General features: G+C 40.5%; 2 protein-coding genes across 5 annotated transcripts in view; both read right to left on the bottom strand.

The window, feature by feature from the left end:
* Positions 1-11,249, bottom strand: part of PIWIL4 (piwi like RNA-mediated gene silencing 4) — a 46,749-nt gene extending 35,500 nt beyond the window's left edge. For 2 of the 4 annotated variants that reach the window (XM_088140585.1, XM_088140588.1), the window contains exons 1-5: positions 10,984-11,249; positions 8,597-8,698; positions 6,706-6,787; positions 5,181-5,306; positions 1,819-2,033 (exon numbers count right to left, since the gene is read on the bottom strand). In XM_088140585.1, coding sequence (XP_087996711.1) covers positions 1,819-2,033; positions 5,181-5,306; positions 6,706-6,787; positions 8,597-8,680 — 507 coding nt within the window. In that variant the 5' untranslated portion in view covers positions 8,681-8,698; positions 10,984-11,249. The remainder of the gene's footprint in view (positions 1-1,818; positions 2,034-5,180; positions 5,307-6,705; positions 6,788-8,596; positions 8,699-10,983) is intronic. The other 2 variants (XM_088140589.1, XM_088140586.1) reach the window with 2 other exon arrangements.
* A 9,919-nt stretch (positions 11,250-21,168) lies between these two features.
* FUT4 (fucosyltransferase 4) lies at positions 21,169-24,905 on the bottom strand. The gene has a single exon (XM_025171586.2). The coding sequence runs from the start codon at positions 24,827-24,829 to the stop codon at positions 23,471-23,473; it is 1,359 nt and encodes a 452-aa protein (XP_025027354.2). The 5' UTR covers positions 24,830-24,905; the 3' UTR covers positions 21,169-23,470.
* Between the last annotated feature and the right edge of the window lie 1,132 nt (positions 24,906-26,037).

The following is a 26,037-nucleotide window of genomic DNA, read 5'->3' as shown; positions in this document are numbered from 1 at the left end:
TCTGCTGTTTTATAATTAATTACAGCTTGCTGTTTTAGCCAAACCAAACACATTGTGAGTTAACCCAAATTAAAGAATTAACAAGCTCAACCACATTCAAGTGTCTTGATAAACTTTACATGGAGTGCTTATTACTGTAAATCAAGATGGAAAACTGGCTGGATAGGAACTGAACAGAGTAGTTATATAAATTTGGAGTTTAGTATATAGTATGAAGTGTCCAATCTCTGACATAAACCAAGTCTGTTTTGGAATTACTTTGTGCATGTGTTTTAATGGAAACCCAAAAGTTTTATCACAATTTCATTTAGCAATGATCACCTTTATATTCTACCTCTCCACTGAAAGTTCAAGGCCCCATACATGGGAGGTGAATCTTTATCACATTCAGTGAGATATGCCAGATTTAGAGCTACTGCCCCATAATCACCCAGAGATCTAGTGCAGACTTCAAACTGGGTTTCATAAGTCTTAGCACAACATCTTACTGTGATAGAACAGGAGGAACAAACCAAAATTAAGACACTAGCTTTCCTAACTGGCAGAGACAATGCTGATGAACCACGTGGGTGGAAAATATAACTCAGAACAGAATACAGACATTATCCAACAGCCTATACAGTAAGGCATGAACTATTTTTCTACCAGCTCAGCCACAACCAACAGCACAGGAGGAGGAAGAAGCAACAAAAACTTGTCTAAACAGGATGCCGAATGTCTTTGCCCAAGGAAATTTGTTTAAACTATCACAAAATAAAATTGCCCCTTGGTACATACTTAATAAAATCAAAACTGAATGCGAACGTTATCTGAGGTGTGTTACAGTGTCATCCCTCCAAGAGGTATTCTCCAGCAAATGCCATCAACAACTAGAGAGGAATGATTTCTTAATATCCCATATAATATGTGCTTCTGCCCATGTTTCAAAGAAATTATAGAAGATTTTATGCATTATTTATTGTACTGTCCTATTTCCACTTCAGCACATGGAAAATCTTTGGAGCCCCTCTTGATAGGAAAATCATTTTGGCTCGATTCACATAAAATTGAATATTTAATGAATTTAGACAAAGTGACACCACTATAGAGATTAGCAAGCTTTGCCTGGGCTGCTGCTAAACAGAGAGATGATTTTTATCAAAAGTTCCTAATGCTTTTCCATTACTTTATCTGCTATAATAACAGTGTTTTAATGTTCTTACTGTTTTTTGCACATTTTAACATATTTTATTAACGTATGGCCAATCAATGTAGGTTTTATCTTATATATTTGTTATGACCAGCAGTCAAAACAATAAACAAATTGATTGACTGAACTTGTCTAATGGTGTAGAAGCCAGGACTGGAGCAGAAAGTCAAGGTGTAGGATGATACACAGCAAGGAATGAGGCAAAGGGAAATGGAGGAGAGTAAAAACAAAAGATGAACTCTCCTGAATTACACTAACGGCCTGCCTAGTTAGTATCCATCTCTCAAGAGTTGCCACCCGGATGCTCTGAAGCAGAACATGAAGACAATCTCAACCCCTGCTTGTACTGCTCAATAAATGGTATTGAAAGGCAGGAGACCTGTTATCCCTGGATATAAAATACCCCTCTGTAATCTCATTATCCATGTATTTACCTAATTCCCTTGCAGGAACAATGGGAATGAAAGTACATAAGTGGCTGTTCTTTGTTCTAAAAACATTATCCTACTCTCTCGCTCAAATTTCAAAGGCAAAGATAAACCATAGTAGCAACAAGTTCTTTAAAAAGTATCATCCTTCTCTCTCCCCCCCCACATACATGTACACACACGCACACACCAGAGTCTTACCTTGTTCCCAAGCTTGTGTGCAAGGAACAGGATTGCTCCATCAAATATTTTGGCTTTTCCAAGAAATTCAACATGGTTGTACAACAGCGCAATCCGTAAACGTCTTGATTCCAGCCCTGGATTAAATGTTACGTGGTACTGGTAAAGCTGCCATTCCCTAGGCAAACCTAAACTAAACAGGTTGGTAACTACTTTCACAGGAATGCCACTCGATCCTGAAATGGACAATATTATTAGCTGGATAGGAAAATAAAAAATACCTAACTTCAGTGTTCCTTTACTAGGTATTCATTTTCTGTTCTACTTATTTCCCAAGTCTCCAACACGAGTTCTCCGATTCAGACAAAATGGCAACTACAAGATTTCCTGGTTTCTTGGCCTATTTGTGCGAAGGCACCGCAATCACAAGCTAAAGCATGTCTGTATTTCTGCTTGTTAAAACAGAATATGATCTCAATTCCAACTCTCTCAATGTTTATATTGCTAATATTTGTGCCTGTTTATTTGGAGATCGTGTGTTCATGTGCTCTAATACTGAACATGCAACTTCCTCCAAATACAGTGGGGCAAAAAAGTATTTAGTCAGCCATCAATTGTGCAAGTTCTCCCACTTAAAAAGATGAGAGAGGCCTGTAATTTTCATCATAGGTATACCTCAACTATGAGAGACGAAATGGGAAAACAAATCCAGAAAATCACATTGTCTGATTTGTAAAGAATTTATTTGCAAATCATGGTGGAAAATAAGTATTTGGTCCATATCAAAAGTTCATCTCAATACTTTGTTATATATCCTTTGTTGGCAATGACAGAGGTCAAACGTTTTCTGTAAGTCTTCACAAGGTTTTCACACACTGTTGCTGGTATTTTGGCCCATTCCTCCATGCAGATCTCCTGTAGAGCAGTGATGTTTTGGGGCTGTCGCTGGGCAACACGGACTTTCAACTCCCTCCAAAGGTTTTCCATGGGGTTGAGATCTGGAGACTGGCTAGACCACTCCAGGACCTTGAAATGCTTCTTACGAAGCCACTCCTTCGTTGCCTGGGCGGTGTGTTTGGGATCATTGTCATGCTGAAAGACCCAGCCACGTTTCATCTTCAGTGCCCTTGCTGATGGAAGGAGGTGTTCACTCAAAATCTCACAATACATGGCCCCATTCATTCTTTCCTTTACACGGATCAGTCATCCTGGTCCCTTTGCAGAAAAACAGCCCCAAAGCATGATGTTTCCACCCCCATGCTTCACACTAGGTATGGTGTACTTTGGATGCAACTCAGCATTCTCTCTCCTCCAAACACAACGAGTTTAGAGCAAAACGTTCTACTTTGGTTTCATCTGACCATATGACATTCTCCCAATCCTCTTCTGGATCATCCAAATGCTCTCTAGCAAACTTCAGACGGGCCCGGACATGTACTGGCTTAAGCAGGGGGACACGTCTGGAACTGCAGGATTTGAGTCCCTGGCGGCGTAGTGTGTTACTGATGGTAGCCTGTGTTACTTTGGTCCCAGCTCTCTGCAGGTCATTCACTAGGTCCCCCCGTGTGGTTCTGGGATTTTTGCTCACCATTCTTGTGATCATTTTGACCCCACGGGGTGAGATCTTGCGTGGAGCCCCAGATTGAGGGAGATTATCAGTGGTCTTGTATGTCTTCCATTTTCTAATTATTGCTCCCACAGTTGATTTCTTCACACCAAGCTGCTTGCCTATTGCAGATTCAGTCTTCCCAGCCTGGTGCAGGTCTACAATTTTGTTTCTGGTGTCCTTCGACAGCTCTTTGGTCTTGGCCATAGTGGAGTTTGGAGTGTGACTGTTTGAGGTTGTGGATAGGTGTCTTTTATACTGATAACAAGGTCAAACAGGTGCCATTACTACAGGTAACAAGTGGAGGACAGAGGAGCCTCTTAAAGAAATAGTTACAGGTCTGTGAGAGCCAGACATCTTGCTTGTTTGTAGGTGAACAAATACTTAATTTCCACCATGGTTTGCAAATAAATTCTTTAAAAATCAGACAATGTGATTTTCTGGATTTTTTTCCCCATTTTGTCTCTCATAGTTGAGGTTTACCTATGATGAAAATTACAGGCCTCTCTCATCTTTTTAAGTGGGAGAACTTGCACAATTGGTAGCTGACTAAATACTTTTTTGCCCCACTGTAACTAATTCACGTTATGACTATTCATAGCCAAGCTTGTCTTCTTCCATTACACAGGAATGGGATTGTAGGAGCCACGTTAACCATGTTAGCCCATGATGGCTAAATATCAGAAGGGGTATGGTAGCACCCTTTCCGATTAACACATCTTATTAAAAGGCAGTGAGCATGAAACTGAGCACACTCAGGGAGGCAGTGAAGGACAGGAACGCCTGGCGCGATATGGTTCATGGGGTCACAAAGAGTCGGACACGACTTAACGACTGAACAACAACATTAAAAGGCAGAAGCTTTTGTGAGATGTAGCTCACTTTATCAGATGTATTGTAGGAGGAGAGCTGTGTTAATCTGTGGTGACAAAAAAACCCAGAAGCTCTAGTAGCATCTTTTCCAACTAACAAAGCTTATGCCTTTAACCTGTCTGGAGGGTGAGTCATGGCATTCATCAGTCCCCAGAAAGATTAAGACCACTTCACAAGTTCACCAGGGAGGCAGCACTTAAGGACCCACTTGGGGATGAATGAGGGATTAAGAGTAAGACATCCACATCCCAAAGGCTCCACTAATCACATCTCCTATTGTCCCTTCAAGGAGCCCATCATGTTAGTGAGAAACGCAGCCACCCTGGAAGACATTTATGGGGTCCCCCCAACCAACTTTCTAGACTGAAGAAGCTGCTTGGACAAGCAGCGAAACATATCTAACCAAAAGAAAAGAAGTCCAGTTGCCATGACTCAACCTCCAGATAATTCCACCTGGATGACTGAGAATCTTCATCAACATATGCCTTTAACCTGGTTTTCATCAGATTCACAGAGTGGCTAGACTGAGGTAGGATTTAAAGTAGGATGAGGAGGGAGGGGGAGGTAGGGAGACAAAAGAAGGTTATGCAGATGCAGATTACATGTTGGACAGATTACCAGTACCTTATCAATTAACAACTGTAATGAGTTAAAAACCCATTGTGTTTGTTGAGACCTGAGACTGCTGAAATGTTTTGATGTATGTGAGTTTTACAACCTTTCACTCAATGGAGAAGTTAAGGCCCAGTTTTCCAAAACAGTGGAAATATGGGAAATATTACTGTAACTGTAATGTAGTGTCAATGGGAAATATTATTGTAATTGCCCAAAGAAATCCTAGCACAACATTAGTGCACAGGAAAGAACAATTGCTCCCTGCAGAAAACAGAATAATAAATTATACCTGTTTTAGAATCTTTTACATGTAACATTGCTTCTCTGGTATTCACTTCCAGGTCTTGAAATTTATAGTGGATCCTTCCCCCCCTTTCCATCACCGTATAGCCAGAAGGTCCAACAGAAAAGCCATCTTGAGGAGAAAACAAAAATACAGCATTGGCAGTCTCAGAGAGAATGAAAGCAAGGAGTTACAAAGCTAAAGTTGTAAATCAATGCATTCAAAATCGGTGTACTGGTTCATTAAACATGAAAGCATTTTATAATTTGTTTGATTTGGATGCTAAACTTTATAGTCAGTTCTGAACTTTAGTTTCTTTTACATTTTGCTCAATTTTCTTGCATATCACAGTTGAAGAATCTCAAGGCTGACTCAGTTGATGCTCTGTTTCAGCTGCATCTTTCCTGAAGCTGATGTGACTGACATGATATGGCTGGGATCAGCCAAGAATGTTTTTGGGTGCAACTGTGGTCCTAACTCAGCCATCCAGCACCTTTACAAAAAGAGGAAAATGCTGGAAAGTTCACCCAGATACAGGCGCCCTGATAGGTGTGCCAGCTGGAGTGCCAGTGAATGGCTGCAGTTTAGCCATTCAACGCTTGTCCAAGGGAAGAAGGGAACTAGGGCTGAAGCACCCTGTGCAACATAGAGAGCATGAACTTTCCATTTTAGCCTGCATGGCATCCTTCTCTCTGCCACCTTGGCTCTTCATACGTAGATGAAATTGGAGGTGGGGTTTGTGTAGGAGGTGGGGCATCCTCCCTTAAACCATCTCTCTGATGTCATGTAGCTAACCTGGACGGGGGGGGCTAGATCTGACTCTGAACTAGATCTGGTTCCTCATCCTGCTGTGCATCTATCACTAATGATTAGTTGCAACACTACTGGCCATTTCCCAGTAGTGATTGACTGCATTACCCAGCCATTGCTGAAATGATATGAAACTGTGCTCCTTGCTGTAATTTTGGCAGAATTATGGCTGGAGGGCCATAAGATGCTAGGATTCATTAGCGGGGGACTAACTAAATCATTGACTGAAGCATGGTGAACATCCCGGGACACAGTATTCTAATATAAAAAGCCACAACAGAGATGGTTCTACTCAAAGGTTCCCTCAGATTTGCTAGATCCCAATCACAGTATAGCTTCCAAGGTCCCTATGTCTTTGTTAGGTTTACTCCAAGAAGAGTCAGGAGGCATGAAGTCTTTCTGTCATTTTCTTTCTTGCCAGCTAGGACCCGTGATTTCTCCTTTAGCACCAAGTCTGGCACAGCACTGCTCTTTTATCATGCATATATATAGCTTATCTTTCAAGGTTGTTCTAAATTGGCTTAAAGTACATTTGTTATGAATAAGCATCAGTCCCCATTGATTTTCTTTGGTTTAGCTAGCCCAGGTAGATGGGAAGTCCAGGCTGGGGCAGAACCAGCACATGTGATTTTACATGTAATCACCTGTACTTTAGATATTTCCACATACTCTGGAGATTAGGGAGTTTTAAGAATAGCTATTGCACAATCAACCTGCTTACATTTCAGTGGCTTTTCTCCAGTTCTTACGTGGCTGTTGCTGACTTCTGGCACACTGAAAGAATCACTCTTTCCAGAATAACCCTTTAAGGTGGAGATGATAGAACAGCAGCAGATTAAAAACTATGAACAGATCATGCTTTTCTCCACTGAGTTGATTTCTGAATTTTAAAAAATGACATTTGCTATTAAGTAACACTCTACAGTTCTAAGAGCTGAGAATAGGAAGCTACAATATACCATCAGCCTGATTCTAACTAGTCCCTGTTTTATCTGCTATCACATTTCTCCCTTTTTACTAAACCATAAGTCTGTTAAAACAAGCTAAAATACTATGAAAAGATTACAGAAACAGATTAGCATTACTGGGTCTAACTGCACAATTAGAATCATCCTTTTCAGATAACAAGTTAACACTATCCCAAATATAAACTATTCCCAGGACAAACATTTAATCAGTGTATAAAACATTCCAGATAGATTAATTCAGGTAAAATTCCCAGAGTCTGAAATCTCTATATATTGTTTTTAATAATTTTTTTTTAGAGCTTTCTATCACTTGTTATTGAAGAAACTCACAGTGACTTGACATCCTTCATTTTAATGTTCTTTCTAGCATGGGTTCACTAACATTATAGCATCAGATACCAGTCCCTCTCTTGTAAGAAATCCTTCCCGAATTTAATTCTGCTCATAGGATCAAATGCATTTCTTTGGAGATTGTATGAATTTGATTTACTAGCATCTGTTCAAAATGTTTAGTTTTTTTTTACTTTACATACTTTTTTTAGTATGTTGTTTCACTAGAAAATATATTCAGTGCAAGCACCAAAATAAAAACACAACCATTTATATACAAAACACAAATATGTCATAAACAAATTATTTTTTCTATAATAGTTTACTATCCATCATTAAATGTAAATCTGAATAACCCCATGTCCAATGATGTTGGTACATATAGTACAAGTCTGATCATACACCATCAGGTTGGGGTCAACTCTTAGTGACCACATAGGTAGACCTTTTCCAGGACGATAATACAAGTTTAGAGTGTGCTATATTTAATCAGTAATTAAATACAACAACCTTTCCCAGAACATGTGGCCCTTGACAGTCCCATCTTACATCAGACCCCAGTAACATGGCTGGGGATGCTCTCAGGAATGCTAGTAGCTTTGGATCAATACCCCTAAGAGAACCCATGACCTATCTTACAGCTAATCTTTAAGACAGGTCAATCAAAAGCAGAGATAAAATCTATAACTTCATAGTTCATGCCTGTTAATCTGTTAGGAAACACATATCACCAATGGTTTGGGCATCTGCAGCTCTGGCTGGATTTGTCAAAATGAAAAAAAAAAGCAGCTTCACGTCATTGTGCCCTAACTGCTTATTAACATAAATGTGTGTCCTTTATGGTTCACCTTTGCTGTAACAACCCAAATTATTACAAACAGTTCTACTGCACAGAGTATGGCCAGATATTATCAAGTATAGCTAATGGCCTACAGGCAGGTCCATCACATGTTCCATATATTATAAGATAGTTTATACTGTATGCTTTGCATTTTTCATGCTGTAAGCCTAACTTTTTTTTCTTGTTTTCTTCCTTGCTTAGCAAGTATTATAAGCAAATACACAATATTGATTGAACTGACGTTTGCTAAAAATAGCCAAAGAACATTACTTGCTGAAACTCCAAGACTGTTCAAGCTCTGAGAGAAACGTGTTTTCCTCATTCTATGTAAGGAAATGTAAAATATACAAAAGACTGATAATTTGTGGCATTTAAGTGCTATTTATGGTGAACTGACTAATGGCACAGCTGCCTCAAAGGTGCTTGAGAGAAGATCAACATTTTTGTAAACAAGCACAGGCATAAAAACATACTAGTTTGGAGAAGTCACTTTGTCCAAATGTTCCTCTTCCAGAAAAGAGTTGTCCTCTGGCTTTAACACGAGCCCGTCCAGTCATTATTCCAGGTTTGACTCCCTGTAATAAAGAAAACTATATAGTTCCCAATTAACTCTAATTCTAGAAGGATAAATTCTGGTGGATGAAATGGAAGCACAAGAGATCAGGGGTAGCAAAAGCTTCAAGACTTGTCTTCTTCCCATATGAAACTATCCATTCACAACCAAGATGCTCTGAAGAACCCCTGCCTCTTGCTTCCCAGCTATCTGAAATGGGAATCATAGAGAAGACAGGCTTATTTTGGTCGTAGCTTTGACATTCTACATTCTGCATCAAGAAGGCTCTATTATGCTGGATCTTATAGAAAGTTTTTTTAAAAAACCTGACAGCAGCTGCAACATGGTGAGAAGCTAGTCATGGATGCCCACCTATGTTTTAGAGCAATTGTATCATTCTTAAGCTTTGATTTATTGCCTTTTCATCCTGCTCTTCAGCCATCAGTAGGCACCTGGCAAAAATGGTATTTCAACTGTGCTGAAAGACTGATCCTGTTTTCCAACATTCTTTGCTGTAGCTTTACGCAGAGGGTCAGGGTAATATAGCAGAGTTGGACCAGGAGCAGGATCCACACACAGCCCATAGCTCATTAGCAACTTTGGGCCAGTAAGCCCATCCCACCTCATAGAGGTTGTGGGGTGAGGAAAAATAGAAGGGAGTACTATGCATAGTACCTTAAACTTCTATACAAAGGTGGAATATAAATCTAATAAATTCTTGGGTCAAAACTGTGAAACATCAAATGTTCAGTATGAAATAAAGTAGAAGGAAGATGTCTAAGAAAGGTATTTCCCTGCTCATCTATTTCTCCACCCACAGTTGCATGTAGCACATACTGTATTATTTATTATTATTGTTGGAATTATGTTCTGTGTATTCTTTGGCAGCTGAAGACATTTACATCTTCCTTTACGTTATTCTCACAATAAAACCTCTGTGCAATAAGATGGATGGAGAGAAGATGACTTTCCACAGATCACCTAGAGTTTTTATGCTGAGACTTTAATCCAGTGTTTCTCAACCTTGGCAACTTTAAAGATGTGTGGATGTCAACTCCCAGAATTCCACAGCCAGCATGCTGGCTGGGGAATTTTGGGAGTTGACCTCCAGATATATTAAAGTTGCCAAGGTTGAGAAACACTGCCTTAACCACTACACCATACCAGTTCTCACAGAAACAGGATTCACTTCTTGACTTCAACTATCAAATTGGGAAAAATAGTAGATGCCTCTTATTTATTTCAAACATAAAACAAAGCAGTGTGAATTACCGTAAATCATCTCTACATCTACTGGCTGACTACCATACCAGTGGTATGTCATTATGTTGCCTGAATATAGCCCTTAAACTGCCAGTCATTCTTTCCCTCAAAAATATAAATTCACCAAATACAGACTGTGACACATTAAGCAGTCCCTCAACTGGCAGCTCCTGCCAGCATAGCTAATAATTGAGAATTTCAGCAACATCGCAAGGGCCACAGATTCTTTGTCTTTGCTCAAACCATGAATTTGAGAGTTGCTTCATATAAAAAGACTAAGCCTACTTTAAATACATTCTCAATTACTTAATCTGGAGTAGAAATGCAAAACAGCCAATGTGGCGTGGTAAAGATCAAATTAGGTCTTCTGGAGAGCCTTGGATTTGAATTCTTACTCAACCCTATGCTAGCCATTTCCACCCCAAGCTTCTTCATAGGATCATGAAGATAAAACGGGGCTGGTCAATTGGGAAGATCAAGATTTGACCCCCCCAGAAGCTCCTGGAACAGTGGGCAATATATGTAATATAAATTTGCAAAATAATCTATATATCAATGGTTTTTATTTCTAAATTAAGGCAGGGTATGCAGCTGAGATGATTAAAAAAATGTATTTCCCTGAAAATAGCATCATAAACGGGGGGGGTACACCATCGCAGATTTTGGAGGGAGGGGGGCAGAATCAATCTCTGAAAGAGAGACCTCTTCTGCCTTTGGGGCTGGAAACACCAACGCATCACAGTACAGTACACCTCTACTTGGCATTATTTATTTTTATTTATTTATTAAATTTATACGCTGCCCACCTCCCCCAGAGGGTGACTCTGGTCGGCTCACCATTAAAATCAAGCATCAAAAACAGTAAATATATCCACATTAAATTAGCTTAAAAAATCATACTGTATAAAAAGACTCTATACAACTTTATGCTGGTCTATGACCGAAATAAAATTGATTGATTGATTGACTATATATAACTTATAACATCCACGAGCAGCGTTCGCACGACACGCTTAACCGGGTCAGGTCAAGCCCTGGCCCCACCTTACACGCTTCCTTGCGGGGACCTGATAGGGCTCGCTCTAAGGGAAGCCAAGGAAGGACGCAGCCCGGTATCAAACGGTAGAGAGGCGCCCAGCTACGCCGCCCCGCTGCGACCACCGCCGCGACGCCTCCACCTCCGGACTCGCGCCACGTGCACCTGCGGCGAGGCGCGCGGCCTCAAAGAAGCCACGCCCACTTAACGAAGGCCACGTCTTCCTCCGGTGCTTTCTGGAACCGGGCGCCGGCGTTCAGCCGCCAGAGCGTCCCTTCTTCGCCTGAAAGGCGCATGCGCCGGAAGTCTTCTCCTGCCTGCCTCTAATTATTTCTTATCCGTATCTGCAGGAAGGGGAGAGTGGGTACCTAGGGCGAAGGAGGCGTAGTGTGGGTTAGTTAATAGAAGGGATATTAATAGATATTAATAGAAATAGTCTCTGTTTACATGGTTTACTCGTGGTTTGTTGGGAAAAAAACCCACATTTGATAGTTTGCACAACATGCTAAACTTTAAACCCTGGGTTTTTAAAAAAAAAAATTTATTTATTTATTTATTTATTTATTTATTAAATTTGTCCCCTGCCCATCTCCCCCCAATGGGGGACTCTGGGCGGCTCACAGCACATTAAAACAATAAATAAATATACAATTAAATATACAGTTAGTCTGAGCAACACTGTATTAGTGTGAGCGACAGGAGTTGTGCAGTAGAAAACGTTAATTTTTTTTAAAATTCTAAATTTAAAAATAAAAATAAAAAAATCTTTCAGAATACCAGATCTGGGCCGCCAGTGCAGAAAAGAGATGAAGAAAACTCTTAAGGCTTTAATGCCCTCGATGGTGTAGAGTTTTGCTGGCCAGATGGGATAGCCCTAAACTCAACCTTGGTGACTACATGGAGAAATTCATGTCATTTTTTTTAGAGAAGAGGTTTACTATTGACTTCATCTGGGCTATTTTTTTATATTCCAGTCTGGCCTACAGCTCTGGAATTTCCTGGTAGTCTCTAATGCAACACTAGATGGTTGCTGAGTTTTTCAGTGAGGAACTCAAGAACATCTTGCTTCAAACCAAGGAATATGAAGCCTGACAATGTCCAGAACTTTTCCAAAGTAGATATTTAGCAGACCACACTTTTTCTATTAGAACTTGACTTGCAACATTTTTTACAAAGTGCTGTGGAAGGAACTGGAGCAAGGCAAATATTAAAAGCTGGCAACTTCAGGGATATAGGAATGAAAGATTCAGGCTGCACTTTATTTCCAATATGAGCACTTCTAGAAGGGACTGTCAGTGAGTACCAAGCCTCTTTAAACACCCAGAAGAAGCTGGATCCAACATTTCTGCTGAATTTGAGGAAACATGGTTCTAGATAGGATGAAGGTCTGCCTAATTCAATCATACCCACTGTGGTGCCTTCTAGATGAGTTGGACCAACCTTTCATTAGGTTGAGGAAGACTGAGTTTATATCTATCTGTCTGTCTGTCTGTCTGTCTGTCTATCTATCTATCTATCTATCTATCTATCTATCTATCTCATTCTATTTCTTTTGGGGGAAAGCATATCAAAATGCAGAAAGAGAGTAAGAAGTGATAAGCCAAAGAAATTAAAGACATGAAATAAGGAAATAAAACACAGCCACATCTAGTTTACACCAGCATCATTCATTATATCTCTCCATACCTTTCTATCCTTGTAAATTATTGTAGCTTCCAATAGGTTCATACCATGTTTTTCATTCTTTAAACTCCTCCTTCATATGTTTCTCTTGCAATTAAGTTGTCATTCATTTTCTCTAAATGACCAAACCACCTCAGTATAGTATACTTATTTCATACTGTTACATTCAATCTACATTGATTCAGTGCTCATTCATCTTTGACCGTTTTTTAATTTTACCACATATACTTCAGTTCCACTGCATCAACATAACAATTGTTTCTCCTAACACGCTTAACTCTCATGCCCTTACATGTAGCCATCTGCATTCTTTTCAAACAATATTCATTCCCCATAGCAGATCACGTATTGTCCACTATCTCTAGCAGTATTTGCAGATAATAAAAGTTTTCCATCCATCTTCCCATCTTTAGTAAACATTCCACAAGCTACATAAATACTTATGTAGCTACTTATTCTAGTTTTTCACCCCCTTAGATATAACTTGTTAGTGTGTTGGAATAAGAACTCAGATTGATTTATTGATTTAATTCAATTTAGACACCACTCAACTCCAAACTGACTCCAGGAAGCTCACAATATAATCAACCATAACAATGCAAAACAAAGCAAAACAAATTGGGCCTATACAAAAACATAGACAAGAACACATCCAATATGGGCCTCCATCCATCCTAACACAAGGCCTAGGCCAGTGTTGTCCAAACTTGGCCACTTCAATGCTGGCTGGGGAATTCTGGGAGTTGAAGTCCACTCATCTTAAAGTGGCCAAGTTTGGACAACACTGGCCTAGGAGAACAACAGGTCTTCATGGCCTCATGGAATGCCATCAGGGTGGGAGCCAGATGGATTTAAGGGGGATTGAATCAATTCGTATGTTTACTCATATAAGTGTACTATTGCTGTATTTGTAAGTTTGTAAGATGTCTTTCTCCTTCTCTTTTTTTTTAATCCATTCAATCTTGTGCAATTCTCAGAGACTGCCTGGACAAGTCCCCGCATTTTTCTTCACAAGGTTTTTCAGAAATGGTTTACCATTGCCTTTGTCTTTCTCTTTACCTCTCATATAATATCCTTAAGAATAGAATCAATATGTGCTTGTTCATGACTAACTGGTTACAAAGTTCAGACCTTGAGAGAGATATATGTTGTTACACCTCCTTGTCATTTCTTGCTATAAATGTAGGATCAGTTTATTAAAGTAACAGGGCTTTGGTTCAACCTTCAGATCCAAGATTCTACGTTTCTTCTCTAGGAATGTATCTGTAATGGTTTCACACCATGAAGGATACCCATGTTTCCCTTTGTGGTTGTTTCCTTATAAGCAATTATTTCTGTATCTGGAATCTTCTTCTAATGTGGATGCTCACACTGACTCTAATTAACAAACTATATAAGATTTATGCAAGCTTGTGGTTTTCGGCACTTCTGGGTGCAAGAGTCTAGTGACTCACTGTAAATGTTAGTTTTGAATTAATAAAGTTATTATTTGAACTTCCTCCATTATGTTGGTTTCCTTGATGGGTATTTTTGGCCATCACACTTGCAATTGTTCACTCCAATTTCCCTGTTGACTAATTCCATCTTTGACGTTGATTTTTTGACCCATGGTCCTCATTGCGTTATAAAAATTATCTAATATTTGCTGGAAATCATCTCAGCCCAGCATCATTTGCATTCCAAAGTACAAGCATTCAGTATATTTTACCCATGAAATAACCAAGATGACAGCACATATCCTTGTCCTGCTCTCTGCTCAATATTGAACCATTCATTAAGCATTGCATTTATTCTCACACATGCTTTACTCCATCATATACTGTTCTTACCATTCTGAGCACACAACTTTCAGTGCCATCATAACATTCCATAATTCAAGCCTATTCATTTTATTCTATGCTTTGATCTCATGAACATGTCAGTGTGATTATTTTGCCAGTAATACAGAGGTGGTTTACTGTGACCTTCTTGCAGGATATAGACACTACATTAACATTCCTGTCTAACCTGCTGCTCCAACACATTTCCTGATAATCTCCCATCCAGTTAATACCCCCAATAAGGTCAGTCAGGAGTTCCTGCTTCCTGAAACTGATCACACGCATATGTTTTTCAAAGCAAACCAAATTTTAGCTTCTTTTACACTACATCAAAACAGATCATAATAAATTAAATTAATACAGTTTTCTCCTTTACAGTAGAGGCAAAAGAATTACAGAGGCTGAATTTCAGCCTGACATGAATTTGTTTAAAGGCACACAATCCTCTGATAAGGATTTGTACATATGCATTCTAACTTCTGTGACTGGCTTCATAATATAGCCATAATGTAGTTTGCTTGCTTTTGGAAGCCCAGGCCAGGTCAAGTACATGGTGAAGCTGAAATAAAAAACAGCAACAACAAAGAAAGCTGGTTAAGACCTGTACTATGCTAATAAAATCGTGTAATGGGTCATCAAAAGTTGAGCTTAACTTGAAAGGGACATTTAGTTTTAGGATACAGGTAGTCCTAGCTTAATGACTACAATTGGGACTGGAATTTAGGTTGCTAAGCGATGCAGTTGTTAAGCAAACCATCCTGTGACTGGACCCGATTTTATGACCTTTTTGCAGTGGTCATTAAGTGAATCACCATGGTTGTTAAGTGAATCACATGGTTCCCCATTGATTTTGCTTGCCGGAAGCTGGCTGGGAAGGTTACAAATGGCGAACATGTGACCATGGGGGTGCTGCGATGGTTGTAACTTCAGGCACTGGTCATAAATAACTTTAAAGCGCTGTTGTAACTTTGAATGGTCACTAAAGGAATGGTCATTAAGTGAGGACTACCTGTACATAGAGTCCAGAACACAAAATTAATTTGCTAAAATTTATAAGTCAGATTCTCTCAAAGTTTTTCCCATTGGGTAACTTTTACTGGAACATGACAGCTAGAAAGAGGGCGATCTTATCTTGATTCTTACAAAGTGCTGTGACATTTTTTTCCCCTGATGTATGTCTCTCTCTTTACAAACTCTGTAGGGAGGTGATGAAATCTATCAGCAAAGACATGTCTTAACTTAGTAACACTCTTTTTTTTGGTTCAACATGTATAATTTCTGTTTCTGGAATCGAATTCTCCAGATTCTTCAAAATGGAAGTTGTGTTTATGAGATCTGTACACCACTGTGCATTTACTAAAAGCAGTTTCAAAACATTACTTGAGTTTAAATCTGCCCACAGGTGAAAATTAAACCGTAGTATAACATCTAATTGAATGTACATTTTGTTTTTTGGTATGTCATACAAACAATCTTAACACGGTGGAATAAATACTAAACAGCAACTCAAAGGCACATTTTAGGACTGCTTCACACATTTTGTGACGTCCACTGGGCTCGTGCATTCTGTGAACCCAACCAGCATAGTTATAGTTACGTCTGGTGTGTTCTGCAAACACAGACAGTTGCTATGTTTCATGCTGTAAACTGTGGGTCAGTTAACAAACTGTGGACCATAAACGAGCCAACCATATCTTAACTTAGTATGTTGTACGCGTGGCACGCTAGTGCCTATTATGAAAAGGACCCTGCATGGTTCCAAATGCTTCTGAAGGTGCCTTTGTGCTTTATAACTAGCCCATTATTCATGACATATTTATGTACAGTGTATAGTAACGCTTTTTGCACCTGTCTTTCCCACAGGCAGGTTACTACGTAAACATCCTGTAGAAATAATTACAGGTACATCATCTTTTGGCTCAGAAGCTTAGTTGGGTTATATTTAACTAGGACTTGAATGGGTGCTGCATATAAAAAAGAGGTTGGGCTTTGATCACATGAATGTAGATGCCTTCTTGATATTTTAGACCCCCTCTATGGACACCCTTGACCCACTTCCATACTTGATGCACTTCCATACTTCCATAGATGTGTGCATGAAATCCCAGGAGATTTGAAACAGATTTTACCTTTTTTTAGCCCTTCCCAGTCTGGAATAGCCTCAGATGCATGGGTTGGTCGGTCGGTCAGTCTCTCTTTCTCAGCTTAGGATTTTACTTTTTTTACATTGCTTGAATTTATTTGAGGGTAGGACCAATGTATGTATCAATAATGCCCAGACGTACCAGGCTTATGTGAACCATTTTGTGTGTATTAAAAAAAAACTGGTTAGAAGGTGCCCTTGAGCATTTGGCAAAGGTTCAGGAATGATGAACCAGTTAGGCAAAATGTTTAGACTGTTCTGATCAAACAGGTTTAGAAATATTTTCTTTCCCTGTTTCTTTTATCATCACTTTGCTGGAAACTGAGTTTGTACTTTGCAGAGAGGAAGACCATAAACAACAACATGTTTTGTGGTACCTTAAAAGATTTACAAACTTGAATTTTTTGGGGATGGGATTGGTCCGCAGAGAATTATGCTATAATAATAATTGGCACACAAGATTCTTTGGTCTACCTTTCAGATGTGTGGTCGAAACTTTTGTAAAACAGTCTGTTCGGGAAAACTCTCAAGACCATTGACTGCAATCCTTACTACAAGTTTAACAAGTGAAATTTACTCCTGTCACACAAAAGCAGGCATGTTCTCTCTCTCTCCCCCCCCCCCCCCCCCCCGCTTAGGAAACCCATGCATTTGAGGCTATTCCAGACTGGGAAGGGCTAATTGATACACACACACACATTGTGCAGCAGAAATGCTTGAGGTTATTGAGAATTCCATCGGCAAGCCTACATCTGTTTTTCATTATTTGTGCATTTTGAAAGAAACATCTGCCTCTATTTTACAAGATGAACTGAAAGATAATATGGCCAATGTTATCAGAGAACATGACCAAAGATCTTGACTAGCTCAAAGGACTCATATCAGTCTTGAAATATCTGAGTTTTCTCTGCCCAGGCTTAAAGTTTATGTAACCACTGTTCCCTCTGCCTAGCTTCCCTAAAGTCATCTCTATGGATCTCTACAGGTACATAATTTAGGAGTGCTCTTTAAGTCATTATTGTCACTGGAGGCCCTATTGACTTCTGTGGTTAGGTGTGTCTATTGCTGGCTTTGGCTGGTATGCCAACTATGGTATCCCTTTTTTGGACTACTATAGCTACAGTTCTTTATGTACTGATAAACTCATGTTCAGGTTAGTGTAATATACTTTATGGGGCATGGCAGTTGCATTTGATCCGGAAGTTGCAATGTGGTGGCCAGGTTGCTGCGCTAGCCTCTAGGTAGTTTCTGAATGAGGCCCAGCTTTTGGGTACACCATTAAGACCTTAAATTATTGGGTGTCAATCCTTCAAGGTAGTCCAGACCAGGAAATCAAAGTTATGAATGCTAATACTACTTTTATTATAAGGTTACTGTAACAGAATCTTCCAAGTCAATGTGCCTCTGCCATCCCGTTTCCTTTCAAGAGAACTAGGGAAGGTCAACTCTAAGATACTTTCTCAAATTACATTCCTGCTTTGGACTCAGATTTCTTATCTGACTGTTGTCTTAGTTGTGGCTCTTCTTCCTGCTCCTCGAGGTTATTCTCACAGCCCATTACATCAGGATGAGAATATCTGTCAGATCACGTTTGCCATTTTAGACCTAGTTTGATCACCAAGATTATCAAGGAAGATCCTCCTACATATATTAGGAGTTGCTGGCTATCATTTGCCAGCTGCTTGCAGGTAGACTTTTCTATGGCCACTCCCCACTTTGAAATGCTTTTCCTTCTAAAATTCACCAACTGCCTCCTACATTATTAACTGTCTTTTGGACCAGAGTTGATGAAAAACCAGACCTCCAGACAAGTAATGGTTTTGGTCTTGCTTTTATATCTTTTACTTCATATTACTTCATTCAGCCCACACAATGGCAGGTGGGCTTTTACACATGCATAAAGTACATTTTTTAGGCTGTCTGGTGCATTGCTATTTGTTCTTCCTGGTTTAGCCATGTCAGATCTCACCGGTCATCCCAGTTGTGAGGTTCCACATGGCCTTTTCACAGTAAAGCAAAAACATCTCCTAATTGCCTTCCAAGGGACTTCAGAAACAATACATTTTGTTAACCATAATACATTTAGAGGATAAGGAATGTTGTTAAAACCAGAAGATACTAGGAGGAAAGCAGAGCTCTGGAAATGCAGGGCATTTGAACTATAACTCTCTAGAAAAAAATGATGTTCATTATTACCTCTTTGTTCTTTCAAACTCACCATTGTCTTTATAGTTCTGCCCCATCACCTTATAGCTCCACCTTAATTGCCTCACTAAACACCTGATGTGCTACTATATCCAGCCAAATTCTTTGCAGCTGTATCCGGTTACATGTATATTCTAATTTGCATCTCTCTATAGAAAGATCTATACCTTCACCCCTTTGTAGGCTAGCCTTTCTGCCAAAACAAGACTATTTGTGCTTCAGTGAAACTATGCTGGTCTCCAGTTTTAAACAAATTCTTGGGGAAATTTGTGTGAGAAGTTTTTCCTAGTTGACCTGCTTTGAAGCAACTCACTTAGTTGGTGGTGGAGCAGAAGAGTCCCCTTGTGCCACGTGGTTCACAAGAACTTTTTCATTAAATGCAGTTCTTTCATGATCTCAGTGGAGGTGTCTCTCGATTCTTCCACTGGACTCTCACCTGAAGCCGTAATCTTGATAAAGTAGAAGATAAGTGCCTGAAGAATCATATGGATTAATAAATAACATTCATTACATGTTCTAAAGTCTGACTTAATGGTGTGGAGATGGGAAATATAACTATTTCATTTCAATGCACAAGCTAATGTAGTCAACAGAGAAGTAACAACAACAGAGTAAAATAAAAAATTTCTGCCTCCCCGTTTGTCATCCATGCCTGAAGGAAAACTTCAAAATTTATCATAAATGTTTAAAAAACAAGGCCAAAAGAAGAGAGGCACGCTTTGTTTCATTTCACTGATTTTTATTGTATTTTTTTCTGAAAGATGATTGCAGATAAAAGGCTTATTTTATTTTTGAAAAATGAGGATCATATCAATGATTATTAAATTCCCTGAGTGATTTGCATTGCAAATACATTTATATGTATTAATCTCTATTGATCTGGACAAACGAGAAACTGTTTGCTTTGCTAGTTTTTGTAAGGATTCCACAACTTAATAAATAAATTACAGCTGTTCCTAACACAGCACCTAAGGTCACACACCATACTAAATCATGGTTCGCATGAGCATGTTTTACTGAATAAAATGCAACATATTTTCACTGAAAATATGCTACAACATCAGCAAAGAAATCACATCAAGTTTTAATTAGTACATTAAGCAACCAAAAACCATATACATTTTGCAAACAATATAAACATAAAACATTTATCTAGGAGGCATGTTTTATGCACATACACTATATAGCAGGAAGTTACATTTCTGGTGAAAATCATTCCAAAGTTACCCCAAAAATCTGTGCGTGGAAGGAGGCTCTAATAAATCAATAACCCCCAAATCCTTATGAAAATGGTAAATAGAATTTTATTACAATCAGAGATCAGGAACAAACCAAATAGAAAAGTCAAATGTAAGAAGTTAGATATCAAAAATATAAAAATTGCCTAAGGAGAACGATATAAAGGTATTAGTTAAGTGAGCTCCAAGTTTACCAATAGTAACGACTGCTACAAAAAACTTTGCAAAGTTATATGTAACAAAAGGTTTCTTGGTTGGTAAAAAAAGTTAACCCTGTATTATGATGTTTCTTTACACACAGTAGCTTCTACACTTAACAAACTTATATTAAATCACTTAAACTTTCCACACATCCCAATTTTCATTTTGTCATTTATAAAACAGATAAAATCCTGCCATGAATTTATCAGAGACCTTCTCAGAAAAGGCAATTGATTAAATCTTATCAAACCATTTTTCAAGCAAGATCCAGAGATTTCCACTGCTGAACAACAAGTGTCTTTGTTGATAAATGCAGATAATCAATAATATTGATGGTAATTGAATGTCATTTTCTTTTTAATTTTGGACTATTGTTTCTGAGGTCTAATCATCTCTCTTATCGAAAGAGTTGACAGAAAGGTAGATTGTGATCTGGTTGACGATCCACCTTTTCATGTAACTAATAAGGAATAGTACCTTTTCAAAGCAGTCAGTATGATCATGAGAATTACAAATACCTGTGCTTAAGAATGCCCCTCAAATCTTTAGTTTTTTAATCATGTAATTAAAACTGCCTCTATTAAAGGCACTGTTATAAGCTCAAGGTCAAGAAATAAGGTGTATAAAAATATTATTTTACTAAAAAAAAGCCCAGTTTCCAAAGTGAACAGAAGGCTTGCTTTAAAAAGACAGTTGCAAAAAAAGTTTGTTAGAAATAACTTTAAACCAGTAAAGGTTTTCCCTCAGGACAATACAGCCTTTTACAGAGCAGTCATTCAGTGAAGCCAAGGCCTTCACACTGACATTAGAGAAACTTTCCAATTTATGCCAATAAGTATTTGAATCAAAAAGAACAAATAATCTTGTGGCACTTTAAGGACTAGCAAATTTATTACAGCCTGAATTTCCACTCACTGAATCTTGTAAATTTACAAGATACAACTTTATCTTTAGTGCAGGTTATTGCTCCATATGATGGTAGAATGGTAGAAATGAAAAAAAGAAAACAGAGTTAACCTGTACTAAAACTTTATGACATACTACCTCAAGGTCCACTTCCTTTAAAAGACATGTGGAAACATCTCACCAACTTCTCTGGGTGGGGAAGCAAACAGGCACGGCCCTGGTTAGTGCTCTGAAGGTCAATACCAGGGCTATAAATTAGATTGGGAAGTTGAGAATCATCCTGAAAGACAGCTATGAATTTTTGCTATAAAAAAAAAATGAGAATGTGTCATCAGAAATGACGCTCTAGTCAAGGGAGATTTTACTTAACGCTCCTTTCATTTCCAGCCTCATCCAGCAAATGATTTCAAAATTCACATCTGTTTGCAACTTGTCTACTTTGTATTTCTCTTCCCATCACAGCATTTTCAATTTTACAGAATTCCAGAATCTTGATGAATCATTGAACAATAGAGACGTCAAGTACTAATGCAAACGCAAAGAAATGAAAATAAAGGAGTTCCTACCCATCCCTAATCAGAAGTCCTCTTACATGAAATTTACTGATAGGTAAGACTGTGTAGCACTGTGGAATTTATACCATGTGAGCAAATCTGATTTAGCTGAGATTGTACCTATCTTTTCCCCCATGGAGGACAGGAAAATTGCACAATGCCAAAAAAACATAGAAACTCTTGGAAAACCAGTGAAGCTGTTTGCATCATGTTTTCCTACCACATCTCTCTTTACTTTTCTTCTGGGTGCAAATACATTCATTTTTAGTGAAAGAAATCCTTCATATGCTCCAAATAGATGTTTTTATGGAATACCATTTTTCCCCTATGTAATTCATGTCTATGGGGGATCTAGCTGAAGAATCACAGATTAAGGACATTTTGAGACTGTTGCAACTTAAGACCCACAGACAGAAGCTTCTCTGAGTCTGCTGCAATTAAAAACTGTGAAAGCAGATTGACTGCCCGCACATGCTAAGTACACCAGCTTCAATATCAGCTTATGTGCAGCTAATACAGTCCAAGTGTTGACATCCCTAAACAAAGTATTTTTTCTTAATGGATTCTGCATGAGAAAAGTCATTGGGTAAAAGCCCTCCAATGTCAGTGGACAAAAATCTACTAGTACTGTTTTGCTAACTCTCATTGAACAAATAATACAATACTACAAAATGTCAGTGCTACAGTGAGTGGTTCATATACTGTTTTAGTTCTCAGTATATTCTATTCCAGGACAAAAGATCCTATAGTATAAATTGTTTTGGAGAAAAAAATAACAACTTCCTCTTTGGAAACATTGGCTCCCAAATTGGCTGTTTTCAAGACATCTGGAAAAATCATCTATAAGGCACATGGCAAACCCGAGGATTAATTTTTTTAAAAAAGTGCTCTGATCAAATAGCAACACTTTTTCCTAATCACTTTCCCGATGCATTTTTAATCAGCTAGAGATGGTTTTGCCAACTAGCTAACCAATAATCTAATTCTTCCCTATGTGTCAACATTTGGACTATACCATCCCGTGTGTGGAAACTGTGCAAGACACATCAATGGTCAGACTTAGGAAGCCATTTTGCCTATGAGTTTTTAATAAAGCACAGCTGTAATCAGCATTAGTGACCCGTAAAATGTTAGCATGTAGTAAAACAATTTGGTGAAGATATTTCATCCTGACATTCTCTATCTTGACAAACGGATCTGTTTTTTCTGGTTCATCCCAGCAATAAAAGTTTTTTTTAAAATATGGGTAAAACAAACTGAGAACAAGTCAGAATTTCACACCATCTGACTTTTCTCAATGTAAGGCATCACATCACCAAGCCTGTAGTGAGTCATCATAGATCATCTTCTTCAGATTGTACATACATGGGAAAAAAAGTCTCATTTTTTAAATGTTCTCCACTTTAAAAATTCTACTGATGTAAAAACAGGCACATTAGTGAGAATTGGGCTCAAGTGCACGTATTAGTTAGGATCCTGGATACAAGAAAATGTTAACATATATGGAGGCCTACAAATGCTAGTGCTTCAGCTTGATGAACAACCATATCTACCGTACAGGAGAGACAACAAAAGTCCACACACTCACACACTATGGTGACTCTCCCCATGATGATTAAACCAAGCAATCTCAACTTATCAATTGGCTCTCCACAAAAAAACTAAAATAAAATATTCTTGTGCGTTGGATGGGTAAATGCATCAACCCAACCATCCTGCATGGAAGCTCAGCCAATCCCACGAAGTCAACTTTCAAACCAGCTGGCGAGGTTCTGGACAGTCTTGGACTGTTTTCCCAGAGCCCTGACTGTATTACAAACCTTGCAAGAGTGTTCGAGCCAGAATGAAGACACCCGCACTTCATACTGTTTCCTCCAGGCAAAATATTTTCTGTACATGTTCTTGTTTTTATCTAGGAATTTTAGGTAAACGGCCAGCTCCATGGGGTCAGAGAAGTCATTGACATGAATGAAGGAGTCGGAGGGGACAAACCGTTCATAGTTGGCCCTAGGAGGGCCCAAGACGACGGGGACAGCCCAAGATCCAAAGGCGTTCCTCCAGAGTTTCTCCGTGATGTAGTCCTGATGCTGGGAATTTTCAAAGGCCAAGTAAAACTTGTACTCTGAAACTGTCTTGACCACATTACCGTCTTTGAGTGCCAGTCCATGACCCCCATAAATATCAATGGGGAGATATTTTTTCAGCTGGTGGTAATAACGGACCCGGGCGTGACCCTCATTCCAGTTACTGATGACCCACGCCACCAGCTTGGTCTTCTTGGGCAAGGTGAACTGGATAAGGGGCTCTGGGAGCAGCTTGAGATACCCATAGGGCACAAAGACATCAGAGTCCACTTTGTAGGACATGGTCCAGTTGAAAAGGCCAGTCAGCCCTCGCAGGCCCGTTGTGTGGGTGGGCGATTCGAAGTTCATCCAGACCCACCGCTGGCCTGGCGGCCTTTGCTGGGGCATCTGGCTGATGCCATGCCGCAGGAGCTCCCGGTGATGGAAGATGACGGCGTGCGCGCCCAGCTGGTGGCTGCGATTGGTGGAGACTTTGCAGGCGCTGATGTTGAAAAGCTGCCCGCAGTCCCCTAAGTTCCAGATGTGCCCGAAGGGCACCCACCACATCACCACCGTCACCGGCTCGGGGTCTTCCGCCCGCCAGCGGCCTCCCCGCGGCGCCAGGTCCTTCAGGCTGCCGGCGGCGTACCAGCCCAGCACGGCGCAGAAGGTCAAGCAGGCCGCCAGCAGATGCCACGGCCGCCCGGCCGGGGCGTTCCACCAGCATCGGCGGCCGCAGAGCTTCCCGAAGGCAGGCTCGGTGGGCTCCATGGACAGCCGGCGCCGGCGCCACGCGGGCAGCCGAGCTTCCGCCGCGGCGCCTCGCCAACTCCGCTCGGCGGCGGCGGCGGCGGGGGCAGAGAGGGAAACCCTCGCGGCGGCCTCCGTCCCCGTCCACGGGGATGAGCGCGGGGCCGAACGGGCATGCTGGTGCTGGTGCTGGTGCTGCCACCGCCTCCTCCCGGCGCCCTGCCCCTCCTGGGGCGGCGCCCCTGGGTGGTGCCGCTCGACCTGTCCAGATGCGCCGTCCCGCCCCGCCATACTCTCCCCGGAGCCGGAGCCGGAGCCGGAGCCGCCCGGGCTGGCCTAGCGGCGGCCCCTCCCCTCTACTCCCAGCCCACCTTCAGGCTCTCGCGCTTCCTCCGCGGACCCTCCCTCGGGGCGAGCCGCCGGACCTCTCCCTCATTGGGTCGCCGCCTGCCCGGCCTCCTGGGGCTCCGCGGCGGGACAAGCAGACATTCCCGCGGCGCAGCCTGCCTTCCCTCACTCTAATCGGGGGAGAAAGGGTCGCGCTGCAGGGGAGAGGCATCCCAGCGCCGTAGCTGCCTCGCTGCGAATGCCGCCTTCTCCTCTCCGAAGGAGAGCCGTAAACCTAGTTTTCTTCTGGCTATTCTGCTGACTGGAGTGACTCAGGGCCGGAGCAGCTGACTCCTGGACGAAAGAAAGGCATTGGGAGGGAAGCTGGAAGGCAGCTTGTGATCGCCGAAAGAGCCTTGCTCTCGTTGGCCTTGCTACTCAGGCTCTGCTAAAGGGCTGTTTCCTCCAAGGACTTTGCTGTGCCTAATAAGCTTAGTCAAATCCTTCCAGGAAACAGTCTAGGGTCTTCTTCTCCCAGAAGTAAGCTGGCTTGGCCGGGACTTTTCATGGGTCTGCCAATTAATTTACTCGCTGCAGATTTCTGATACAAAGAACCTCAGAGATCATCTGACCCAGCCTCTTGCTTCACTCTATAAAGAATTCCCGAGAGATGGCTCTACAGCCAGAATTTGGAGACCTCCAGAGAAGAGAGAGGTACCACTTCAGACGACTTATTCTGATTGTTGACAATTCTGACCATCTGGAATTCGGTCCTAGCATTTAACCTGAATCTTCCTCTCCAGGGCGAGAGGAAGGAGTGGACAGAGAACCTGTCCACCCCTTCCTCTCTCCCTTTCAATTAATTTTCAAACTTAAGAGCGTTTCGTTTTGATTAGGACTTTGCCAGCATGCAAATGTTCTAGTCTCATTACAGATCATATTGCAATATTCCACATATCCTGTGAGTTGACAGAAGGATTAACATTTATTAAACACATACAATCCTTCCAATCCTGTAGAACGATGGCTCACCATCCTGGTTTTTCCATATAGGATCTGTCGCAGATTCAGTCTGAAGAGGGAGCACGACACTGAAAAGAACCATGTTTATTGTTGGGTACCTGCTTTACAAGAAAGAGGGACCCTGAACAATGGAAAAGCAAAAGCTTCTT

This window comes from Python bivittatus, unplaced genomic scaffold, assembly GCF_059951505.1.
Source record: "Python bivittatus isolate LINGU-HERP-01145 unplaced genomic scaffold, Pbiv_v1 ctg000340_np1212, whole genome shotgun sequence".
Lineage (NCBI taxonomy): Eukaryota > Metazoa > Chordata > Lepidosauria > Squamata > Pythonidae > Python > Python bivittatus.
This window is presented reverse-complemented; position numbering and strand designations above follow the sequence as displayed.